Genomic DNA, 22,497 nt, shown 5'->3' on the forward strand with positions numbered 1-22,497 from the left:
GGAAATAAACATTAAGATAAAGTAATTGGCCACCAGATGTTATGTCTTCAGGCAACCATGTTCCTGGTTCTGCCTCATCTGTGCCTTTAATCTTTATATCACCTGGATGAGAGGAGGAGGGAGAAAGAAAAGAAATCCAACACAATCCCTTCACAACAGAGTTTTCTGAATTATCTGGCATATTACTTTGATATTGGATATGTAAGCGCTGTGTATTCTCGCAGCTGCTAATTCTAGATTTCCACAAACACATCAACCCAGAAACAGAATGAGGATTTGCATTTTTATGTAGCGTTCACACACACACAGTGATGACAGCAAGCTGCCACGCAAGGTGCTGAACAATTAGTGGCATCCTGCCCTACATCACAAAAAATCATCACGTTTCACTATGTTTCATTATGTTTGCAGAACTAAAGATGGATCTGGATCTTCACATAAAGGAAGTTGCCACTAAAACACAAAATTAAATCGTTTGTTGTGCCAGTTAATCAGTTACTGAATGTATTCATGCCAGATTTGTGGTGGATATTAATGACAACATCAACTGCAAAAGGGAAAATTGTCTTTTTTTATTATTTATTTCTCCACATAATACAAAGTTGTTCACCACCAACACTTAACAACTGTCATTAAATCCCATCTGAATTAAAAAAAAAAAAGGTTTTGCCTCTAAACTGCTCTATTATAAGAAATGACTAACAGTTAAAGCGATTATTCCTAAACCATCAGAGACCGTGTGTAAGTTTGGAGAACATTTGTGCGTTTTCCAGTTTTCAGTTAATGCTACACGATTAAAGCAGCAAAAGGAACATTATAGAAAAAACAGGCTCAAACAATAAAGAAAGAACTGGTGTCATTGTTGGTCAGAATAGAGAAAAACCCCTTAAACCCAGCAGCTGTCAGTGTGATCACAGGGAAATTTCCAGTGATCAAAGTAGCAGTCGTTTTCTCTTTTCTCCCTTTTAACATCCTGGTTGGTCCCTTTAAAGTCACCTACGCTCGAGTAGATAAAAGACAAAAAAAAAAAAAAAAAAAAAAAAAAAACTGCCTTTGCAGCAGGTTCGTCGTTACAGCAGCTGCAGCTTTAGATTCATATCATCAACCAACATCATCACCCTCGACGCCCTCCTCCTCCTCCTCTTCTCTCCTCTAGTTGTCTCAATGATCCACAGTTACTGTTGGTCCGTTTCAGACTATCACTGGTCCCAGTAAAGCATCTAAACTATTCTTAGTTAAGAAGCACGGAAAAAAAATATTGTGTTTTAAAGACGTTAAAAAGCAGGTTTTACATGTGAGAAAAGGATCAAAAAACAAACAGGTAGTGGTCCGTCTACAACAGCGTTTATACATTTAATGAGTCACTTAAATCTTTACGTGTTATTTAACTGTATTATGTGTAACTTTCCCTCCATGTAACGCCTGTGTGGAATGTAGAAGAAAGAACATGCAGGTACCGTGTCTAAAACTTACTCTAAGATTTTGACTTCATTTATACTAGAAACAGGAAGCACATGTGTAAATGTATATATATATATTTATGTATATATATATATCTCTATCTGCCCAGTACGGTGGCCAGCAGGGCCATTCGGATGTACATGCCGTTCTCTGCCTGACGGAAATATGCGGCTCTCGGGTCGGTATCCACCTCCGCACTGAAAGAGGAGAATAAAACAGAAAAGAAAGATAAATAATATATAATATAATATAATAATAATAATATATGTCTGTAGTAGAGCAGTCAGTGGAATATAAAGGATATGTCAAGTAGAGATGTGCTGGTATACTGGTTTTATGATATACTGCAGTAAAACACTCTGAGAGTATCAATACTTATCAATAATAATAGTTTCATTTTGTTTAACCACAGGAGGCCTTTAAGAGTTCACTATAACTGTTATTATTATCTACAAACTTTTCAGCCTTTTAAAAATGAATCTAACTGTTAAAACCCAGCGGATGACATTTACGACACAGTTCTATCTATTAATCAGTCGATCAATTTCATCAGGAAAAAAAAATCATGACTTTCTAAAACATGAATGTGTGAGTAGAATCTGAGACTCTGAGCTGCATTTCAAGTCGTTTCCAGTCAACTTGGATCGACCTACTTCTGTTCACAGTGTTCAAACTGATTATTAATTCTTTATGCAGAGTTGATAAAACTGTAACATACAGGAAGCTGCTCGGTGGATAAAATCCAAGTGATGATGGTGTAAAGTGATTATATTATATTTTAGTACGGTGATAATACTGTTCACATCATTACTGTCGAGTAGAACCACAGATGAACTTGGACCTGGTTTTGGTACTGGACTGAGACTCACCTGATCTCGTTGACTCTGGGCAGCGGATGCATCACCACCATCTTCTTCTTGGCTACAGTCATGATGTGAGGAGTGAGGATGAACTGTCCAAAACACTGAAAACAAACAACAAACAACAACAACACTTCATTAAGAGGGAGCTCGTTTACTCAACTTTTTGTGTATTTGTGTGCTTGTGTCTCTCTCTCTCTCTCTCTCTCTCTCTCTGCTCTGTCTAACGAGCTGCAGACGAGCTTCTCTGATTGGCTGAGGGAACGATTGTGTTATTAAGTGTGTGTGTGGTTGCTTCAGCCTAAAAGCTCCTGCAGGTTCTCCACTTCTGACCAGCCAGCCGACATGTTCTTGTGTAAAATATTATAAATAAAACATTATAAATAGCTCTGAAGGTATATATTATATATATATATATATATATATATATATATATATATATATATATATATATATATATATATATATATATATATATATATATATATATATGTATGAAGAAATAATATTTAAAACCTTTGTAAAGTAAATACTCTGTTTAAAGAAACTCCATGACGACTGATCTTCCTTCATCTAAAGAGACAACATTAAATCAGCTGATGAGATGAAGAGCGTCGTTACTTACGGCCTTGTACTCTTCCTCAGATGCGAATCTCTCCTTCTGGATCCTCGTCATGTAGAGGACGTCGGTCTCAGGCAGAGCTTCCTCGATGCTCTCAAACTCCTCCTGCACGCAGCCGCAAACACACATCATCAGTCATCAGTCATCAGTAGAGGACTTTATATTTAGAACTCAGATCACAATCAAGAGCCCGTTATTTAGAATTAATACAGTCAAACAGGGCTGATTATTCTCATTGTCTATTAATTGTTTAGTCCATAAAATGTGAAAAATGGCAAAAAAAAAGTGTAAAAATGTTGGTTATAATTTCCCACATGCCCAAAGATATTCAGTTTACAATCATATAAAACAGAGAAAAGCAGCAAATCTTTCAATTTGAGGAGCTGGAACCAGGAAATGTTTGGCAGTTCTGCTTAAAAACATTTATAATATGATTATTGGATTATTAAAACAGTTGTAAATGTATAATAGACGCCTTTGAGAAATGCACATGTGAGACAGAATGAATATCTGATGCTCTCTGTATCAGTCCCAACCTGTTTGATGCCCTTGGAGGCCACGTAGCTGATGATCTCTGCTGGCATGTGGAGGTTCTTGGGGGCCACGTAGCGCAGCGTGATGCGGTACTGAGTCAGCAGTTTGGCGAGAGAATGAACCGTGCGGCCGTGTTTCAGGTCTCCGACCATAGTTATCTGACAGGAAACACACAAACAATCCAGGTTCAATTATACGGCCGTCAAACATCAGAGAAGTTAAAGCTAACAGTTGGACGGCGTTACGATAATAAGCTTCCTGTCCCTCACCGTCATGCCGTTGACCGTCCCCAGCTCCTCTCTGATGGTGAAGACGTCCAGCAGCGCCTGCGTTGGATGCTCCCCGACGCCGTCTCCGGCGTTGATCACCGGTTTACGGCAGTGACGTGACGCGCTCTGTGAGCCGCAGACAGAGAGCAGTTATACAAACACTGAAAATCCTCAGAACTGGAGAGAACAGTAAACCTGGTGAAGAGCTCAGAAATGAGAAAATTCTACATATAGTAGCTTTAAATCCAATCAATTATTCATGATGTCATTATAGTACAGAAAGAGAAAAATGAATGTTTGTAGCAGGAACTTAAAAGCCTGACTGTCACAATGTTAGCAGGTGATTTATTTATTTATTTTTTTAACCTTTTGATCGTTAGATTCGATTAAGATGGATAAACACACTCTAGATTTTATGTTGTCACTTGATGAACACATGTTCTTTGTGTTTTTTTATGTTTTAAGCATGTTTTATGTACTTTAGTGAATGTGATTAAATCTCTGTGTTCTATGTTTTATCTGACAAATTTCCTCTCAGTGACATAAAAGTTAAAGTTAAAAGCTTCATTTTAGGTCTTAAGGCCCAAACACACTGGGAGCATTTCGAAGTACAACTACTGTTTTTAATGGCTGAAGACGCACTAGAAGCTTCATGAGGCGCGTCAAACTGCCTTTACACGTCTACTCCGACCTTGTTTCGATTTTTGGAGCGTCAAATGAGGAACCCAGCGAACAAAGCCGTTTTCTCTACAGCCGAAAAAGAGAGAGAGAGATAGCGCAAGTCAGCTGAGCACGGGTGAGCGAGCAAGAGAGAGAGAGAGAGAGAGAGAGCACGGCGGTGGTGGTCGAGTAAGGAGACGAGCGGTAGTGAGAACAAAACCTCTGAATGAGAAATAAAACGTTATATTCTGATTATTTCACGGCACAAATTAATAACCATCAAACAGTCAACAGATGATTCACTGTGGACGCTGATGTTTCATTTTCCTCTTCTGCATTCATTCATTCATTACATCCAACTGATGCAGCCGTTAATACAAAGACAAAATGACAAGTTTGTGTTGGAATTCCAAATCTGATGCTTGCAGTGCAACACAGGAGCATCAATTATTGCTCCCAGTGCGTTTATGTCTTAGTCTGTGGGTTTGTTAGTGATCTGAGAGCTTTATCAGGGATTTATAGCATCTCAGCAGCGTCTCTATGATATAACATCTTAAAATCTGTCCTAAAACTAACTGGAAACCAGTGCAGGAAGCTTTAAACAGGTGATCTGAGCACTTTTGTTATTTTTAGATCAAATTTGACAGCAACTGAATAAACGTTAACATCAGTATTTATGTTTCCTTTGTTGAAGAGCTTTATGATCATGTGACAATTTTTCCTCTTCAGCAAAAAACTGAAAAAAGAGAGAACACTTTAAATAAAGTAGTAGTAAGTAGTAAATTAAATAAAGTAGTAGTGAGTGGTGAAGGCTCAACATGAGTCTCTGGTTGTTTTTAGAGCTGAGACTCACCTCTACAGCTCCGGGCGTCGGGTGTCGGAGCACCAGGACGTCGGCGTAGCAGCTCATAGTCTGAACAGAGTCGGCCAGCGATTCTCCTTTCTGCGTGGACGAAGTGGATTCGCTGAAGTGGACGACCGAGCCGCCCAGACGCTGCATGGCGGCGGCGAAGGAGCTGCTGGTGCGAGTGCTGACCTCGTAGAACATGGACGCCATCACTTTACCCTGCAAGGTCAGGAGAACGAGGACGTAGTTCTTGAGTCTTCATAGGAATAAACACATATACGGGTGTTCATGTGCAGTAAATATCACATTTATAAATAAACGACCTTCAGGATGTCCAGACTTCGTTCCTTCTGCACCATCAAACGCAACGTGTGAGCGACATTGAAAAGGTGAGAAATCTGAAACAACCAAGAAACAAACAAACAAACAAACAAGTTATTATTTTGATAATTAACACAACTTGACAGAAATAACTTGCTGTGTGTTTGTGTGTGTGTGTGTTTTTGTGTGTGTGTGTGTGTTTGTGTGTGTGTGCGTGTGTGTGTGTGTGTGTGTGTGTGTTGGTGTGTGTTTGTGTGTGTGGTGTGTGTGTGTGTGTCAGTGTGTGTGTGTGTGTGTGTTTGTTTGTGTGTGTTTGTGTGTGTGTGTTTGTGTGTGTGTGTGTGTTTGTGTGTGTGTTTTTGTGTGTGTGTGTGTGTTTGTGTGTGTGTGCGTGTGTGTGTGTGTGTGTGTTTGTGTGTGTTTGTGTGTGTGTGTGTGTGTTTGTGTGTGTGTGCGTGTGTGTGTGCGTGTGTGTGTGTGTGTGTGTTTGTGTGTGTGTGTGTGTGTTTGTGTGTGTGTGCGTGTGTGTGTGCGTGTGTGTGTGCGTGTGTGTGTGTGTTGGTGTGTGTTATGTGTGTGTGTGTGTTTGTGTGTGTGGTGTGTGTGTGTGTGTCAGTGTGTGTGTGTGTGTGTGTTTGTTTGTGTGTGTTTGTGTGTGTGTGTTTGTGTGTGTGTGTGTGTGTGTGTGTTGTGTACCTGCTCTTTGCTGAACTGCCTGACAGACAGGATGTGTTGGCCCACCAGAACGTGCAGCAGAGGAGACGTCTGGAAATGAGACATCTGACCGGCAGGAATCTGTCCCGGCACTGACTGAGGAGACATCAGCCTGGACAGAGGAGGAGGATGGCTGTAACCGTCACCGGCAGCGGCCGGCGGGAGCATGATCATCTCTACAGAGAGCAGAAACGTGTCAGTCACCATCAGTTAAATACAGGAAATTTATAATATACACAGAAAATAGATAGAAGACACAATATTTATTTAAAAAAGGTAAAAAAATATGAATTTACTTCAAAGCTCTGCACAAGAAAACATTTTTAAAAAGTCCAGTGTCAAACTTTGGCGCTTCCACTGACATAAAAAGAGCAGTTTGTAGGATGTGGAAGTGCATTATGGGAGTTGTAGTACCTGGTGGTAGTCCAGGATCGGAGGAGCGGTGGGTGCGGGGAGGCAGCAGGTAGCGGCTCTCTCCCGCCGCCGAGCGTCGAGGGCTGGGTGCTCGGGTTCGCACGGGGCCTTCGCGAGGAGGAGTAGGACGAGGATGCTCCGGAGTCTGAAACACACACACACACACACACACACACACACACACAACGTTAGAATAAATGAACGACTAGAGAACAACATACATTTATTATTTGATTTTATTCACTTTGATACCTTTGGACTTTCTTTCACGGCTTCAGCAGGAAGGATGGAGGCAGACGGCCAAGTCTTCACATCTTCACCGTAACCTGGAGGCACCAACACCTGACAGACACAAAGGTTTTATTAAACCAATAAAATTACATACAAAAAAATAAAAATGGGCATCAGTGTGTGACAAAGACCAACATGTGGGTGTACACAACAAGGTTTATTGAAGGTTTTTGTGTATATATAGTAGGGATGTGCAGAGAGCCCAGTATTTGTATCTGTATTTGTTGAGGCAGCAAAATTATTTGTATTTGAATAAAAGTGGAAAGAAGTTTAGGGAAAACAGATTCAGTGATTTACTCGTTTCACTTCAAAGCCTTTAATTTGAGGTTTTGGACACAATAAAAGTAGAAAGAAATGAAAATATCCGTGAACATGCATGCGTGTGCTGACCTGTCCGTCGATGTACGCCACCTCTCCTCGTAGAACCACACGGCGGACTTTACCCTTCACCTTCAGACCTTGGAAAGGCGTCCACTTGGACTTTGTGAACTGCATGGCCGGAGGAATAACCCACTCCTGCTCCAAGTCCACCTGCGAGGCAAAGACGAGGATTTAAATGATTCAAATCTAAGTGAGCAGCAACACGAAGAGACACGTAAACATCGTGTTCTGCTGCGTTTACCTCCACGTAGGTGTTTTCCTGAACAGGCAGGTTGAAGATCTTGCGCGGGTTGTCGTAAAGACGTCTGATGATATCGTCCAGAGTCAGACGTCCGTCGCTGACGGCGGTCAGCAGCAGCGGCAGCATCGTCTCCAGGCCGGGGTAACCTGGAGGAGGATGATCGCCGTTCTTCTCCTCGACGGAGTGGGGAGCTAACGACACATGATGAAAATAAAATAGTTAAAATGAGCTGAAATGTCGAGTTTCTGCTGTCAGCGATCAGACAGACGGTGCGTTTACTGACCGTGGTCCGTGGCGAAGCAGTCGATGATGTCCAGGTTTTCCCAGAGCGCCTCCATGTCCTCGCGTGTTCCCAGCATGGGTCGGACTTGCGCCCGTCCGTCGCCGATGTCGGCAACGTCTTCCTCACACAGGAAGAGGTGATGAGGAGCCACCTCGCACGTGACCTGGACGCCCTTCTGCTTGGAAGCTCGGATGATCAGGATCTGAAAAAAGAAGAAATTATTAATCCAATTAATAATCCAAGAAACAAATAAAGTGAATCATTCATCCTACACCGACAGTCTCTTACCTCCTCCTTCTTGGCCACGTGGCAGATGTGGACCGGCCGCTGGTAGAGCTGCGCCACCATCAGGATGGCGGCGACCGTCTGCTTCTCAGCGTGAGCTACGATGGGCATCTGCTTGGGCCACTTCTCAAAGTGCTTCATACAGAGCAGACGGTTGGTTTAGTGTTCAGAGGAGGAAACACTGAGCCAATAAATACTGAACACTGAAGTTAATGGAATAAATCTCAGTTTCTCAACCAAACTATGATTGTATTTTTGATGAACACATGAACATAACAATAAAACTGTAAATTAAATAAATAATAAATCTCTTTTAACTCTTTAAGCTTGTGAGGAATAAACATGTTTAGTGTCTCACAGTAGTGAACTGACAGCACTTTAACTGCCTTTATGCACTTTTTTTTAAAGGTGAATTTCAACAACAAAAAGTACAAAATATTAAAAATATTATAAATAAATAAATATTGTTCTTCTGTGTTGTCATGAATCTGGTTCAGTACAGGTTGAACCTACCTCCATCCACAGAGACACGTTGTCCATCTTGAGGTTGGAGTACGTGTCGTTCAGGTACATCTTCAGACCGGCGGCCTGGCTGGCGATGGTCGGCAGGACGGCGGCGTTGTCTGAAGCGGCTCCTACATACAGAGCGTAGTCACAGCGGCAGCCTGCTTTGGCCAGCTGATAAAAAAAAATATGAAATAAGAGTTATGTTTTCAGTTCACCAGGAGAAAAAAACTGTGAAAAAACAGCATCTGACACAAAACAAAGGTGATAAATTAACATGTAAAACATTCAGTTGATCTTGATGAGTCACCGTTCAGACTGATGAGTCATGTTTTAACTGACAAAAAACAAATCAACAAGACCAAACAGGAGATAAACATGTTGTTTTTATTCGTACCTTCTGCACCAGAGCCAGAGTATTGGGGTCGGTGATGGCGGGGGACGTGTTGGGCATCGCACACACCATGGTCACTCCTCCCGCCAGAGCCGCCGCCGTACCGGACGAGAAGTCCTCCTTGTGCGTCGCACCGGGCTCCCGCAAGTGAACATGGACATCGATCAGACCTGAGATTCAACCGGAAAAAGAAAAATGTGATATTTGGAAGCAGACAGTAAGAACAATTACACACACAGATGTATATTTATAACTCTTATATGATTCTCATAATAACCAGGAGATTAGTAGATTAGTCACAATTAATAACCATGTGTATAAATCAATAGATACATTATTCAGTGGACCAACAAAAGTCCACTAAACCTTCCCAATGCTGTTCTTTGTTTTAATAGACAGAAGAATAAATATCTTTAAAACGACAGTTGCATCTGCAGCAACCAGTTAAATTATTCCACTGATTTTCGTCTATTTTTGCAGCACTTCTGCCTCATTACAGCCTGCGATGAATTACGTTATGAAAATCTCAAAAAGAGAAAGAATAAATCGTCTGTTGTCTGAGTTTTGTAGCTGTAACAGAAGTGAGCTACATGTTGCTGGTTACCAGTGACTCACCAGGCAGACGGACCAGCGTCTGCGAGGCCATGCTGTCGATGTGAGTTTTCACTGGTGGACTTCTACCGATCTGATGAAGTGCCTGCAAAAAAACAATAAATCAATTTATATGACTCATGTTGCCAACTAACTGTATGAAGGGTTTAACTGGCCTTTGATTAATTCGATGTAAACTGGAATAAGAAGATAAACTCACCTGAACAAAGAGTTTGGTGCATTTGATATCGATGATGAGAGGGACCGAGTAATCGATGGCCATGCGTCTCGTCCTGTAGCCTTTGGTGACGAATGAGGACAGCCGGCGTCCTCCGCTGTTCCTCATGGAGAGGTTGATGACCAGGTCGAAGTGGTTTTCCTCCAAGTAGTTCATGATGCTGCGCTGCTTCTCCTTGGTGGGACACTCGCTGTCTTCTTCCTCGAAGGGCCAGTCCACCGCCGTCACCTGGAGACGACGACGGATTAGACAAAAGAAAAGAAAAGAGGTCAATGACTCCTTTATTAACTGTCTATTTTTAGCTCAGATGAGTTTTCTTAGTATTGCTGTTTTAGTCTGTTTTATTTGTGTGCCTGATGTTTCTGATCTCAATGGGACTAAATTAAAGTTAAATTAAAATACTGAATCATCCTTTTTTACAGGTAAAACTAGATGTTCAACTGGCATCATCTATTATTTAATGTTACATTTCAACATAAAGCTGTAAAATAAAGACAGTCAGGAGCTGGAATTTGTTCTATCAAAGATAAAAACTTTCAAAACTTAAAGATTTTTTTAACCGCAACAAGCAGCTAATTTACCGTCTTACATATTAGTCATAAAAGCTTCCAAAGTCTTGTGCTCATGTGTCATTACAGGACAAAGCTGAACACTTAAAACACAAAGGTTTGTTACAGCAGAGATCCTTTGTTTTACTTTATTTAGTGATGATATGCCTGCAAATCCTGCTCCGATAAATCCTTATCACCAGATTTATTGATGTACTTTTTCATTGTTAACTGATGACTGCTGGTATATAAACATCGTCTCTCACCTTGACTCCGTGTTCTGTGTAGAAGTCGGCGGTCCCCAGACTGGCGTACAGGTCGTAGCCCAGAGACTCCAGAGCCTGAACGGTGGGCAGCAGCTCGCTCTTGTTCTGTTAAAAAAAAAAAAAAACACACAAAACATCTGCTTAAAACGTCTCATTGATAAAATGATGCAGCAATCATGTGACCACCAACTGACCGACATAAATGCTTCAAATGTGTTATTCTTTATTTCTGCAATAAATAATCATTGTATTGCTTTCTGAACAGTTTGATTACTGTATTTATTCACTAGTTAAAACTCAAAGGACACTTAATTCTTTTGTTTTGTTAAGGATTTCTTGTTCCGCGGTGCATTTCCACCAAAAATAACCATCTGTTCATTATTATGCAAGACTGCAAATGTACTTTAATGTGCCACTTTTAGTAATATGTTCCTCTTAAATGTATTACTTCAACTGCCAGCTGGCTCACAACGTTCACATGTCTAACTCTCCTTCAAATCCATCAGTGTGTTACAGTTTTATAGGTCAAAAGACACCTGACTGACAGATTGTTGCGTCACGTCCTAAAAATACCTTATAGCTGCCGATGGAGAGCAGGATGTTCTTCTTGGGGATCTTGAAGCCCGTGGAGAGCATGGCTTTGAGGTAAGCCTCGTATCGGTTCTCCCCAAAACAGGCCACTTCTCCGGTACTGGTCATCTCCACGCCGAGCACCACGTCGGCGCCGGCCAGCCGAGAGAACGAGAACTGAGGAACCTGAAGGACATGTGACATGTGGTTAGATGGAGCTGACATGATTAAGCTTTAAGTTATGAGGACTCGGTTGGTTCGGTTACCTTGACGCCCACAATCCCTTTTCCTCTCATCAGGCCCACGGGCTCTACTTCCTCCCCCATGATGACCTGCGTCGCCAGAGCGACGAGGTCGACACCCAGCGTCTTGGATATGAAAGGAAAGGAGCGGGAGACTCGGACGTTGCACTCGATCACCTTCAGCTGGTCGTCCTGGAAACAAGGTTCACAGCAACACTTAATAATGACAAAATAACATGAACAGAGTTTTTTTTGTCCTGTTGTTTCCTGGCCGTCGATCCACCTCTGACTCATCGCTTTAATTAACGCTTTCAAAATCAATCACTGTGTCAGACTGAGTCTCAGCGACGGCTGAGTGCACAGAACAGATAAAACAAGTCTTCATACAATTCTCTGATATCTTCCTGAGAATCTTAATCTGTATTAAAAGAGAACAATATAAATACTCTTTAGCCTATTCAGACAACTTTATATCCCGAAAGGACACTTCAGTTTGGCATTTTACCCAGACCATGCATAAGAAACAAACAAACAAATAACAGACAGATCTATGCCAGAGACAGTCAGTACACAGGTACTCACAGACATGTAAATAAATAAACAATAAATAGATCCATAATAAATAAGTAAAATCCTGGTCCCATTAGTTAAGACAATAAAACTCCACGAGTATGGAAATATTATTCATTCCACATACTGACATCAAGGTTTAACAGCCTGATGGCAGAAGGAATGAAGGAGTCGCTGTATAACGACACACATTCAGCAGATATGAGGCAACATTAGCGTCAAGTTTCTGACTATCTGACAAACTTCAGGTCTATATTCACTCTCCTTTCAGCTCCGTTTTGGTCTCCACCATCTCTGAAATCTCTTTAGCTGCTAAAAGCTCCAAAACAGTAAAGTCGGGTCTTTGAAAACCAAAACAATGAGCTGAAAGATGCTAAAACGCCCCACAGAGCTTAGTGATAATTATCCCTACCAGCGACCGCTTTCACACACAAATAGTCATTTTATCCACTGTTTCTATAAAACTATTGATTATAGCAGCTTTAAGACACTCCAAACTGTTTCTGTGAATGATCTATTTCCTGTAACTCAGGTCTTCCGGTGCGTTCCTCACCTTGGCGATCAGCTGCAGGTTGAAGGGTCCGGTGACCTGCAGCTCCTGGCCGATGGCGTGGACGATCATCTTGATCCTCTCTATGGTCTTCTGATTGAGGTCCTGGGGTGGCGTCACTAATGTGGCGTCACCGGAGTGGACGCCGGCGTTCTCCACGTGTTCGGACACCGCGATGGCCATCACTACCCCGTCACACGCTACGGCGTCCACGTCTATTTCCTGCCAAATACAAGAACTACTGTAATCACTGTGTTTGGTGAATTATTAAGAGCTCAACTTCATCTACAGTCTTGTTTTTTTTTCTAACCTTGGCCTCCTGTATGAATTTGGAGATGACGACAGGATGTTCTTTGGACACGGCGACGGCGCTGCTCAGGTATTTCTCCAGGTCGCTGTCACTGTAGGCGACGTTCATGGCCGCCCCGCTGAGAACGTAGGAGGGACGAACCAGGCAGGGGTAACCCACAGTCTCACAAAACTTGGCAGCAGACTGGAGGAAGAGGAAAAAAATGAATATGTTGGTATTTTTTCAGAACGCAGCAGCAGCAGCAGCTTCTTACTGGTTTTAACAGACGACATCACATTACCCTGATTCTGGCTTCTCTCTGTCGGCTTCCTGTTCGTTTTAGAATTGATTTTAAGATTTTACTGATCACTTTTAAAGCACATCTGGGTCTGAAGCTCCAAGCTACATAACAGATACGCAGCCTTAGATCCTCAGGTGGGTCCTTCAGGCTGATCCAAAGTCGAGGCTTAAATCTAAAGGTGCTTTTTCCATCATCGGCTTTGGAACGACCCGCCTGAGGAGATGAGGCTGCAGAATCAGTAACTTATTTTAAATCATTTCTTAAAACCCATTTTTTACAGACTTGCTTTTATGTAATGTTGTCATTAGATCATCTTTCTTTTAAACTTTCTATCATCTCTTTATTGTCTTTCTTTGCCTTCGGATGCCATCTTTTTAAGGTCGGATCTGTTATTGATTTCTGTTTCATTGTTCTGCTTTTGCTTCGTCTGTCAAAGCACTTTGTAAACTTTGTTTTTAAAAAGATGCTATATAAATAAAGTTATTATTATTATTATTATAAATAAATGTGTCTTTTTAAATTTAAAATACAGTTTAACAGTTTGCCAAATATTCCCTGATAATCATCTCATTGAAAAGTCGTCAGGAATTTTGCCTCCAGTGGTTTAAATGTTGACTCGAAGGCTTTTTATTCTTTTACACGTTCTGGGTGAAAGAATAAAAACCTGGATGATTATATTTTGACTTCTTTTTTTTTTAGGGCTGCAACTGATTATTTTTTATTGCTGATTGATCTGCAGATTATTTTATTGATTAACCTTTTTTGTCTATAAAATGTCAGAAAATAGTGAAAATGCCTGAATGATAAGTTCTGACAGATCCAGTTGATGTCTTCAAATGTTTTATCTGATCAGATGTTCAGATTATAATTATATATATATATGACAAAGAAAAGCTTCAAATCTTCACATCTGAGAAGCTGAAACCAGCAAATCTTGAAAGACTTAAACGATTATTCAATTATCAAAATAGCTGAAGATTTGCTGATATTCTGTCAGTTCTCTAACTTTTCGCCGTCATGGAAACAATTAATTTTCAAGAGGTATTAAAACATATTCTGGTCTGTAGCGACGGCGTGGTACCTCGGTGTCTGACAGCTCCTTCCACTGCGGCTGGCTGATGCCGATGGTGTCCAGCATTCTGGAGAACTTGAACCTGTTTTCAGCGCAGTCGATGAACTCGGGCGACGTTCCCAGGATGCGACACTGCTGGCGGTGCAGCGACATGGCGATGTTGTTGGGCAGCTGGCCTCCCATAGACAGGATGACGCCTTCGGGGTTCTCCATCTCGTAGATGTCCATCACCACCTGAGACGGGAAGACTTGTTTACATCGATAACGTCTCCGCAGTAACATCCCTGCTTCTATAAAGCTCATAACACCATGTAACACAGTTTTTGATACATTTTCATTCACATAAAGTCAGAAAAAACAACAAAATAACAGCTATTAATATTAAAGTTATACAAAAGTGACCACAAAAGAGTAGTTTTTTCACGAATCAGCCCCCAAATATAATCTCCCATCATCATATCCAGTGATTCATGTTGTTTTTTCTGACTTTATGGGAATAAAAATGTGCAAATTTGCCTGTTTTCTCATTGGAAATAGTAAAAAAAATAATTTGTTACACCATGTTATTTATAAGACAGTAGAATAAAATCAAGTTGAGTCATTAAATCTCACAGTTTGGTTAAAACTCATCTGCAGATAAATGAAAAGTTAGTTTAACGTCACCTCGAAGGAGATTTCATCGAAGTAGAGACGGTCACACATGTCGTAGTCGGTGCTGACGGTCTCGGGGTTGTAGTTCACCATGATGGTCTTACAACCCATCTGCAACAAATACGACGACATCAGCAAATATTTAATTTATTGGCTCCAAACACGTAAAAAACAGTCAAGAATCAGATTGTTTTCATGAGAAGAATCTGTTTCCAGCAATCAAGTAAACAATCATAAGTGGGTCAATATTTAATAATCAAGTGACGTTAAACAGGCTAAAGTGAAGAAATAACAGCAGCTATTATGAGTTTAATTAGACAAAGTTTCTGCTTGTTTTTAGTTGAAATAGAAAGTTTAAACAGTATGAGAAGAGACTTATTGATGAAGAGATGTTAGCAAATGACAAAAGAAAATTCAAAGGCTGTTTTATCTGATATCTATATAAAAATTAATATGCTCTTTATTTAAAACATAAATATTAGCCTTTCATTACAGTTTCACATATCGTTTTTATAATTTAAAATCAAATGAATCACTTAAAGACAAACTTGAACCTGAATCAATAAGAGATGAAGGATCTGCATCATTAACCGATCGATGAAGATGATGAAGACTCACCTTCCTGAGCTCCGTGATGCATCCGACGGCGCACCAATCAAACTCCACGCTGCTGCCGATGCGGTAAACGCCCGATCCGATCACCATGACGTGCTGGTCGTCGAAGCTCAGGTCGTTCTCTGTGCCGTGATAGGTCAGGTACAGGTAGTTGGTGCAGGCGGGCCATTCGGCCGCCACCGTATCGATCTGCTTGACTACGGGCAGGATGGACCAATCGCGACGCAGCTTTCTCACCGCCAGCTCAGTGCTGAGGGAGGAAAAAAACAGATTTACTGACTGAGAATCAAAAACGAGGAGAAAAAACAAACTTCTGAGCATCAATTCTGTTTTTTAAACTCTAAAAACTGCAGACATTTAGTCAATCTGGTCGACAAATTTACAGTTTGTGAAGCCAAATTCTCGTTACTTCTGTCTTAAAACTGATTCTTTAATGAGTCCTCAGGTCTGTGGAGAGTTTTCCACCCACCTCTGCACAGCTTGTGCTATCTGCTTGTCAGAGAAGCCGAGCTGTTTGGCCTTACGCATCACCTCCGGAGGCATGGCGCTCTCGTCCTGGTGACGTCATCAAGAAAAGTCATCAAGATCAAATAAACTGATGCTGTTGTTGTTGTTAGCGGTTATTAAACTCACCTGGTTGTAAGTCTCCAGCAGCTTCTCGTGGTCGGCGATGTTCTTCATCTTGTGCAGGAACCAGCGGTCGATCTTGGTGAGTTCGTACAGCTGGTCCACCGTGTATCCGGCTCTGAACGCCGCCGCCAGGACGAAGATCCGCTTGTCTGTCGGAGTCTGAAGCTCCTGGTGAGCAGAGAGAGAAATGATGGTGATGATATCACAATTTGTGACTTTTTGGGTACAAAATTTTCCACTTTATATTCCAGATATTACATCAGTTTTTGTTACAAGCACACAGGATATGAAAGAACGACCGTCTTCCCCCTGCGTTAATAATCTGTTACACTCATCAAACCGTCCCGTTCACAACTTCCTGTCCATTAATCCACATCACTGCCGTCTCTCAAACCTAAACATACAGTAATAACATCTGGAAAAGAAATTCCATCCTGGTGTTGCAGATGAAACAGAGACAATAATATAAAACATAAAATTCAATACAACAAAATATAAGAACCAGAACCATCACACCAAGGAAAAGTCTGATTGTGTGATTGATAAAAACATTTTGATTGAGATACATGAATATTTTGGAGGCAGTGATGTGTCTGCTAGGAGTAATAAACAAAAAATGGAAATATATTTATGTAGATATCAGCCACACAGTAAGATAAAAATTGTCCTCTATAATCAGAGAGTCTTGTAGCATCATCAGTATGATTGATCTTCCTGACTGTACAGACTCAGCAGCCAATCAGCACCATCTGCTGGTCCAGTTTAAATCACCATGACGATGGTTGTTTATCATGTCAACAGGAAGCAGTAACTTGTGATTTTCAGATGGAAGTGTTGCATCATTTCCACTCATAAATGTAAGATTGAGTTTTTTGCAAATATAGTTTTTGTTTTAAAGTTTTATGAATAAAAACAAACATCATTCTGCTCAAACATTCAAGTGAAGTAACAATAAGCTAAACAAATATTTGAGTTGAAGGAGACTTTAAATAATGCTTTTCTCCAAAATACTAATGAAATTTAATTAAATTCAAATTAATTAGGATTCAGACATTAAGACACAGAGCTGCTCTAAACTACTGACATCCCTCACTGGTGATGTTTGATGGGAAGAACAACACTGAGCGACTCACTACAGGTTTAAAGACACAATCAGCAGTGAACACGTTCAACATCCAGATTCAGTTCAACATGATGAATAAAAAAACAGAAAAATGGAGGAAAACAAGCTCCGTGTTTTTACCTTTTCAGACACAGGTTTGATTGTGTGGTCGAATCCTACACAGTTCTCATCCACCATCCTCAGAGCTTTCTGGAAAGCTTCCTCAAAGCTGCGACCGATAGCCATCACCTCACCTGTCCCCAAAAACATCCAAACACTGAGAAACACATCACAGCTGGCAGAACAGCAGCTGCAGGGATTCATCATGACGAGTTTGTGATTTAGTTCCTATTATTATAGCAGGATGACGTTACAGTATCTTCTTTCTATTCATTCATTAAAGCACAAACACATAAAACAACAACATCCAGTCTCACCGACGCTCTTCATGGAGCTGCCGATCTTGGTGGAAACTCGGAGGAATTTACTGAGATCCCAGCGAGGAACCTTCACCACACAGTAGTCCAGACTGGGCTCGAAGTTCGCTGTGGTCGAGTTGGTAACAGAGTTCCTGCAGACACAAGTGACAATATTATTAACAATGATATGTGATGTATGTATATCGATGAAGGTAAATAAATAATAACAGTGGCTCCGAGTATCAATCACATTTGATGCCAATAAATTACCAAGAATGTACACGTTTTTCTATTATTTAGAGTCAAACAGACGTACCAGAGGGTTGAACGGCGACTCAAAGAGACATTTACTCATTAATCATGATAACAGTGACAGACGTACTTGAGTTGAGGCAGCGGGATCCCGAGACCCAGTTTAGCCGCTACGTAAGCTAAAGGATAACCAGTCGCCTTACTGGCCAGGGCCGAACTTCTCGACAGACGGGCGTTCACCTCGATGATGTAATACTGAAAAACATTCAAAAACACAAATGACAACAGAATCCGTGTGTTTGTGCTTCGGGATGAAGACTGAAGGTGTTCGTGACTCTTCACCTGTTCAGACTCGGGGTTGAGGGCGTACTGGATGTTACATTCTCCCACGATGCCGAGGTGTCTGATGACTTTGATGGCCGTGTTCCTCAGCATGTTGTACTCGTGGTCGTTCAGCGTCTGACTGGGCGCCACCACGATGGATTCTCCAGTATGGATGCCCAGAGGGTCGATATTCTCCATGTTACAAACCTAAACAACAAGACCGGATGAGTTCATCTGCAGATTATTTTCCTGATTGATTGTTTTGTATATAAAATAGTGAAAAATGATTGTTATAATGTTTTGTCTGATCAAGTCTAAAATCTAAAGATACTCAATTTATTATCATGTTTGACACATAAAAAGCGTCAAATCCTCACATTTGTAAATCTACAACCAGCACATTTCAGCATTTTTGCTTAAAAAAAACAACAAAACAGACTGAAAGGATTAATTGATTATCAAAACAGATTCTGATTAATTTTCTGTTGAAATCAACTAATTGTTGAAGTTCTCAAAATGTCTTTTAACACAACCGTGAAGCGAACTGGCATTTTAAGTTCAGTAATATTACACTTAACCTTTAAAATATATTGTTATTATTAGTGACTGTAGTCATCAGGTCCTGTACATGTGCAAATGTATTTTGAATTACCTTAAAACTAAGATTATTTCCACAGACGTGATATTAAAGAACAATGCAGATAAACAGGGATGCACAATATTATCGGCTGATATAAGCTCTAAAATGAAATATCGGCATCGGCCCAAAATGAACATTTTCTGCTGATTATGAGAGGCTGATATGTTGCCGTCTCCTCCGCCGCCTGACTGTGTTTCCCTCCACAGACTGTTTCACCCTGACGGTGCCGGTGTTTCCTCTGCAGGCTGCACTTCACTCAGCTGCTTCTTCTAACAGAGGCTAGCTGGTTGTGCTTCCCTCCGGTCATGCTGCAGCTAACGCTCTGCTAGCCTCTCAGCTAACGTTAGCCTTGGCTCTCCGTGTGGATCCAACCGGAGCACCGAGCCTCGGTTTGTTATTCAGGTTAAAGTGGGAAGAAGCAGCTGAGTGATGTGGAGTCTGCAGAGGAAACACCGGGACCGTCAGGGTGAAACAGTCCGTGGAGGAGCTGCTATATTCGGCTGCACAGATAGGAAACACCTCGGCTGACAGGATGTATCACTCTGTTTGGAAAAAAAAATCTTTTTGGTTTATAATGGCGGTTGTCAACCAGCGTATCAGGTGCATTAGCGCCACCTTCTGCTCCGGAGTGTGGACCAGAGATTAAATCCTACACATTAATCCTGTCTGTCTAATAAACTCAATGAAAACTCTACTGCTGCTCCCACTTGGCAGGTTCATTAAAGTTTTAATGCTGAGCTCCTGAACTCCAGTCTTCCTCAGTTCTTCCTTCATATATTGTCTTTCTTGATCATACTTAGTACAATCTATGCTTGCATGAATAATAGTCTCCTCAGCCATCTGGAAAAAAATATGTGCATATATCAGTATCGGCCATAATGAGTTGGAAATATCGGCAAAAAATCCAATATCGTGCATCCCTGATTTAACTGTAAGAATGTTTTATAAAAACTCTTCTTTACTCACAGTGACACAGTTGTCGTAGGCGTCCCTGACGACCTCGTACTCGATCTCCTTCCAGCCTTTCAGGGATTTGTCCACCAGCACCTGGGAGGTGTGGGCGAAGGCCGACGTCACCAGAGACGTCAGCTCCTCCCGGTTGTTGGCGAAGCCGGAGCCCAAACCGCCCAGAGCGAAGGCTGAACGCACCAGGACGGGGTAACCCAGACGCTCTGCAGCCGCCACCGCCTGACACCAGGTAAACACATTCACACATCAGAGAGTGGGGAAGAAAAAAATTGATTTGTGTCTCTGTGTGTGTGTGTGTGTGTGTGTGTGTGTGTGTGTGTGTGTGTGTGTGTGTGTCTCCTCACCTGCTCCACAGACAGAGCTGCTTCACTGGGAGCCACGTGTTCATTGATCTCCTCCATCTTCTCCACGAAGATCTTCCTGTCCTCCGTCATCTCGATGGAGGCCACCGGCGTTCCCAGAACCTTGACGTTATACTTCTCCAGGACGCCCAGCTTGGTCAGCTCCACGCCACAGTTCAGAGCCGTCTGCCCGCCGAAGGTCAGGAGAACGCCGTCCGGACGCTCGTTCTTTATCACCTGAGAGTGAAAAAGAAGAGAAGCGTTTACTCCACATGGTTTTACTCATAATAATAATAACTTCTCTTGTCTTAGCATTTATTAGCATGATAGTTATTAAGAGTTCTTTTATACCTGAGTGACATACTCCGGCGTGATTGGCAGGAAGTAAACTTTGTCCGCCAGCCCCTTGGAGGTCTGGACAGTGGCGATGTTCGGGTTGATCAGCACAGTCTGGATGTTCTCCTCCTTCAGAGCCTTGATAGCCTGGAACACAAAACGAGATCCTGTCAGCTGGAACACTGGAGAGAAACCAGAAACCAGACCTGCAGACTATCAGGAGGCGAATTCTCTGACAGACCTGAGAGCCGGAGTAGTCGAACTCTCCCGCCTGTCCGATGGAAAGTCCTCCAGAGCCCAGGATGAGGACCTTCCTGGGTCGGGACATCTTCTCAGGCTTCGAGGAACCCGGGAAGGTGAGGTGGTCCATGAGACGCTGCTTCACTGTTGAATAAACAAACAGGAAGCCATGATGCGTCACAGAATTACTACGATGTCCTTGTTTTCATTTCTACTGGTGAATATAACATAACAGATATTATACTGTTCAATCAATATCTATCAAAAAACAATAAACTGGTCAATAAAGGCTGAATCTGATTCTTAAGATAAATTTAAGGTTGTTTGGTGTAGATTAAAAAAAAAAAAAAAAGTGTTTTTAGTTATAAATATCGAAGCTAAAATGTAAATGTCGTCGTAGCCAATCACGTCATAGTTTTACAGATTCTGTCACTCAGGCATCTTTATTATTAAATCATAGAGTCATTTTTTTTAATCATTATTTATTTTTACTCTTAACAAGTGAAAAATCAAGCCAATAACTTTTTTTTTTTAATATATTGTATTTTGACGTGTGTCCACTTGAGAGTTTTACAGCAAAAAATTTCCAAAAATTTGCTGTTTCAGCTTCTTAAAATGTGACGATGTGATGTTTTCCTTTGTTGTACATAATAGTAAATAAAACTGAATATTTGGTTTATTTTTGAACTGTTGGTTGGACAAAACGAGACACTTGATCGAGCCATCTTTTTTACCCTTTCCATGTATGAATTATTAAATCATAGAGTAATATATTTTGTATTTATTGTTTATTTTTACTCTTAAACAAGTGAAAAATCATGCCAATAACTTTTTTTTTAATATATTGTATTTTGACATGTGTCCACTTGAGTGCTTTGAAAAGCTCTTTATAAATATATCATTATTATTATTATTATTATTATAGAAAAATAAACAGTTACACTGGAAAGTGAATAGCAATAAATAATATGCTTTAAATATCTATTATCATGTATGTTTGGTGTTTCAGTTTTGTGCTTTTATGACATATAATTAGATGTGATGAACATGTTTCACACATAAAGAGACATAATGTGGTTAAAATTCCTCGTTACCAGATTTGGCAGCGTTTCCGTCTTTGTGGTCTCTGACGGTGTCGAGGAAGACGTCGAACAGACTGACCAGATCAGTGGGGCCGGCCATGTGCTCCGGGTGGAACTGAACACTGAAAACACGCATCACGCAGACTTTAAATCACATGTTTTACTCACATATAACGTCACAGTGAAGCCGCAGTGCGTCTCCCGTTACCTGAACATGGGTTGCGTGTTGTGGACGATGCCCTCGTTGGTGTGGTCGTTGGCGTTGGTGAACAGGACGTCCCAGTCTGTCGGCAGCGTGTCGGGGTCGACGGCGAACCCGTGGTTCTGACTGGTGATGAAGCAGCGGTCCGTTCCCTTATGGATGCACGGCTGGTTGTGACCACGGTTACCGTACCTGACGGACAAGAGAACGGAAATTAAATTAAATACTTCAAACAGTTTAATAATATCTGGTGCAGTTGGTGTTTGACATAAAGGATATAAGATGATGTATCGTATATTTATTAATCAGCACTCCAGACATTAACCTGAACACATCCTAACGAGACATTAATGGTAGTTAAGTGTAATTAGAGGAA

General features: G+C 41.3%; 1 protein-coding gene across 2 annotated transcripts in view; it reads right to left on the bottom strand.

The window, feature by feature from the left end:
* Positions 1–551: 551 nt before the first annotated feature.
* Positions 552–22,497, bottom strand: part of cad (carbamoyl-phosphate synthetase 2, aspartate transcarbamylase, and dihydroorotase) — a 29,441-nt gene continuing 7,495 nt past the window's right edge. For both annotated transcript variants that reach the window (XM_044376293.1, XM_044376292.1), the window contains exons 7-44: positions 22,128–22,313; positions 21,932–22,041; positions 20,839–20,981; positions 20,613–20,744; positions 20,265–20,498; positions 19,918–20,139; positions 18,330–18,518; positions 18,118–18,242; positions 17,754–17,887; positions 17,458–17,570; positions 16,218–16,382; positions 16,054–16,139; positions 15,588–15,834; positions 14,982–15,080; positions 14,328–14,552; positions 12,967–13,149; positions 12,660–12,878; positions 11,561–11,728; positions 11,298–11,480; positions 10,725–10,829; positions 9,893–10,138; positions 9,697–9,778; positions 9,085–9,251; positions 8,697–8,861; positions 8,187–8,318; positions 7,899–8,100; positions 7,616–7,806; positions 7,384–7,524; positions 6,955–7,044; positions 6,703–6,847; positions 6,271–6,464; positions 5,577–5,651; positions 5,260–5,472; positions 3,747–3,872; positions 3,480–3,635; positions 2,947–3,048; positions 2,331–2,425; positions 552–1,658 (exon numbers count right to left, since the gene is read on the bottom strand). In XM_044376293.1, coding sequence (XP_044232228.1) covers positions 1,559–1,658; positions 2,331–2,425; positions 2,947–3,048; positions 3,480–3,635; positions 3,747–3,872; positions 5,260–5,472; positions 5,577–5,651; positions 6,271–6,464; positions 6,703–6,847; positions 6,955–7,044; positions 7,384–7,524; positions 7,616–7,806; positions 7,899–8,100; positions 8,187–8,318; positions 8,697–8,861; positions 9,085–9,251; positions 9,697–9,778; positions 9,893–10,138; positions 10,725–10,829; positions 11,298–11,480; positions 11,561–11,728; positions 12,660–12,878; positions 12,967–13,149; positions 14,328–14,552; positions 14,982–15,080; positions 15,588–15,834; positions 16,054–16,139; positions 16,218–16,382; positions 17,458–17,570; positions 17,754–17,887; positions 18,118–18,242; positions 18,330–18,518; positions 19,918–20,139; positions 20,265–20,498; positions 20,613–20,744; positions 20,839–20,981; positions 21,932–22,041; positions 22,128–22,313 — 5,890 coding nt within the window. In that variant the 3' untranslated portion in view covers positions 552–1,558. The remainder of the gene's footprint in view (positions 1,659–2,330; positions 2,426–2,946; positions 3,049–3,479; positions 3,636–3,746; positions 3,873–5,259; positions 5,473–5,576; positions 5,652–6,270; positions 6,465–6,702; positions 6,848–6,954; positions 7,045–7,383; positions 7,525–7,615; positions 7,807–7,898; positions 8,101–8,186; positions 8,319–8,696; positions 8,862–9,084; positions 9,252–9,696; positions 9,779–9,892; positions 10,139–10,724; positions 10,830–11,297; positions 11,481–11,560; positions 11,729–12,659; positions 12,879–12,966; positions 13,150–14,327; positions 14,553–14,981; positions 15,081–15,587; positions 15,835–16,053; positions 16,140–16,217; positions 16,383–17,457; positions 17,571–17,753; positions 17,888–18,117; positions 18,243–18,329; positions 18,519–19,917; positions 20,140–20,264; positions 20,499–20,612; positions 20,745–20,838; positions 20,982–21,931; positions 22,042–22,127; positions 22,314–22,497) is intronic.

The sequence above is a fragment of the Thunnus albacares genome, chromosome 16 (genome assembly GCF_914725855.1).
Source record: "Thunnus albacares chromosome 16, fThuAlb1.1, whole genome shotgun sequence".
NCBI classification, from domain to species: Eukaryota; Metazoa; Chordata; class Actinopteri; order Scombriformes; family Scombridae; genus Thunnus; species Thunnus albacares.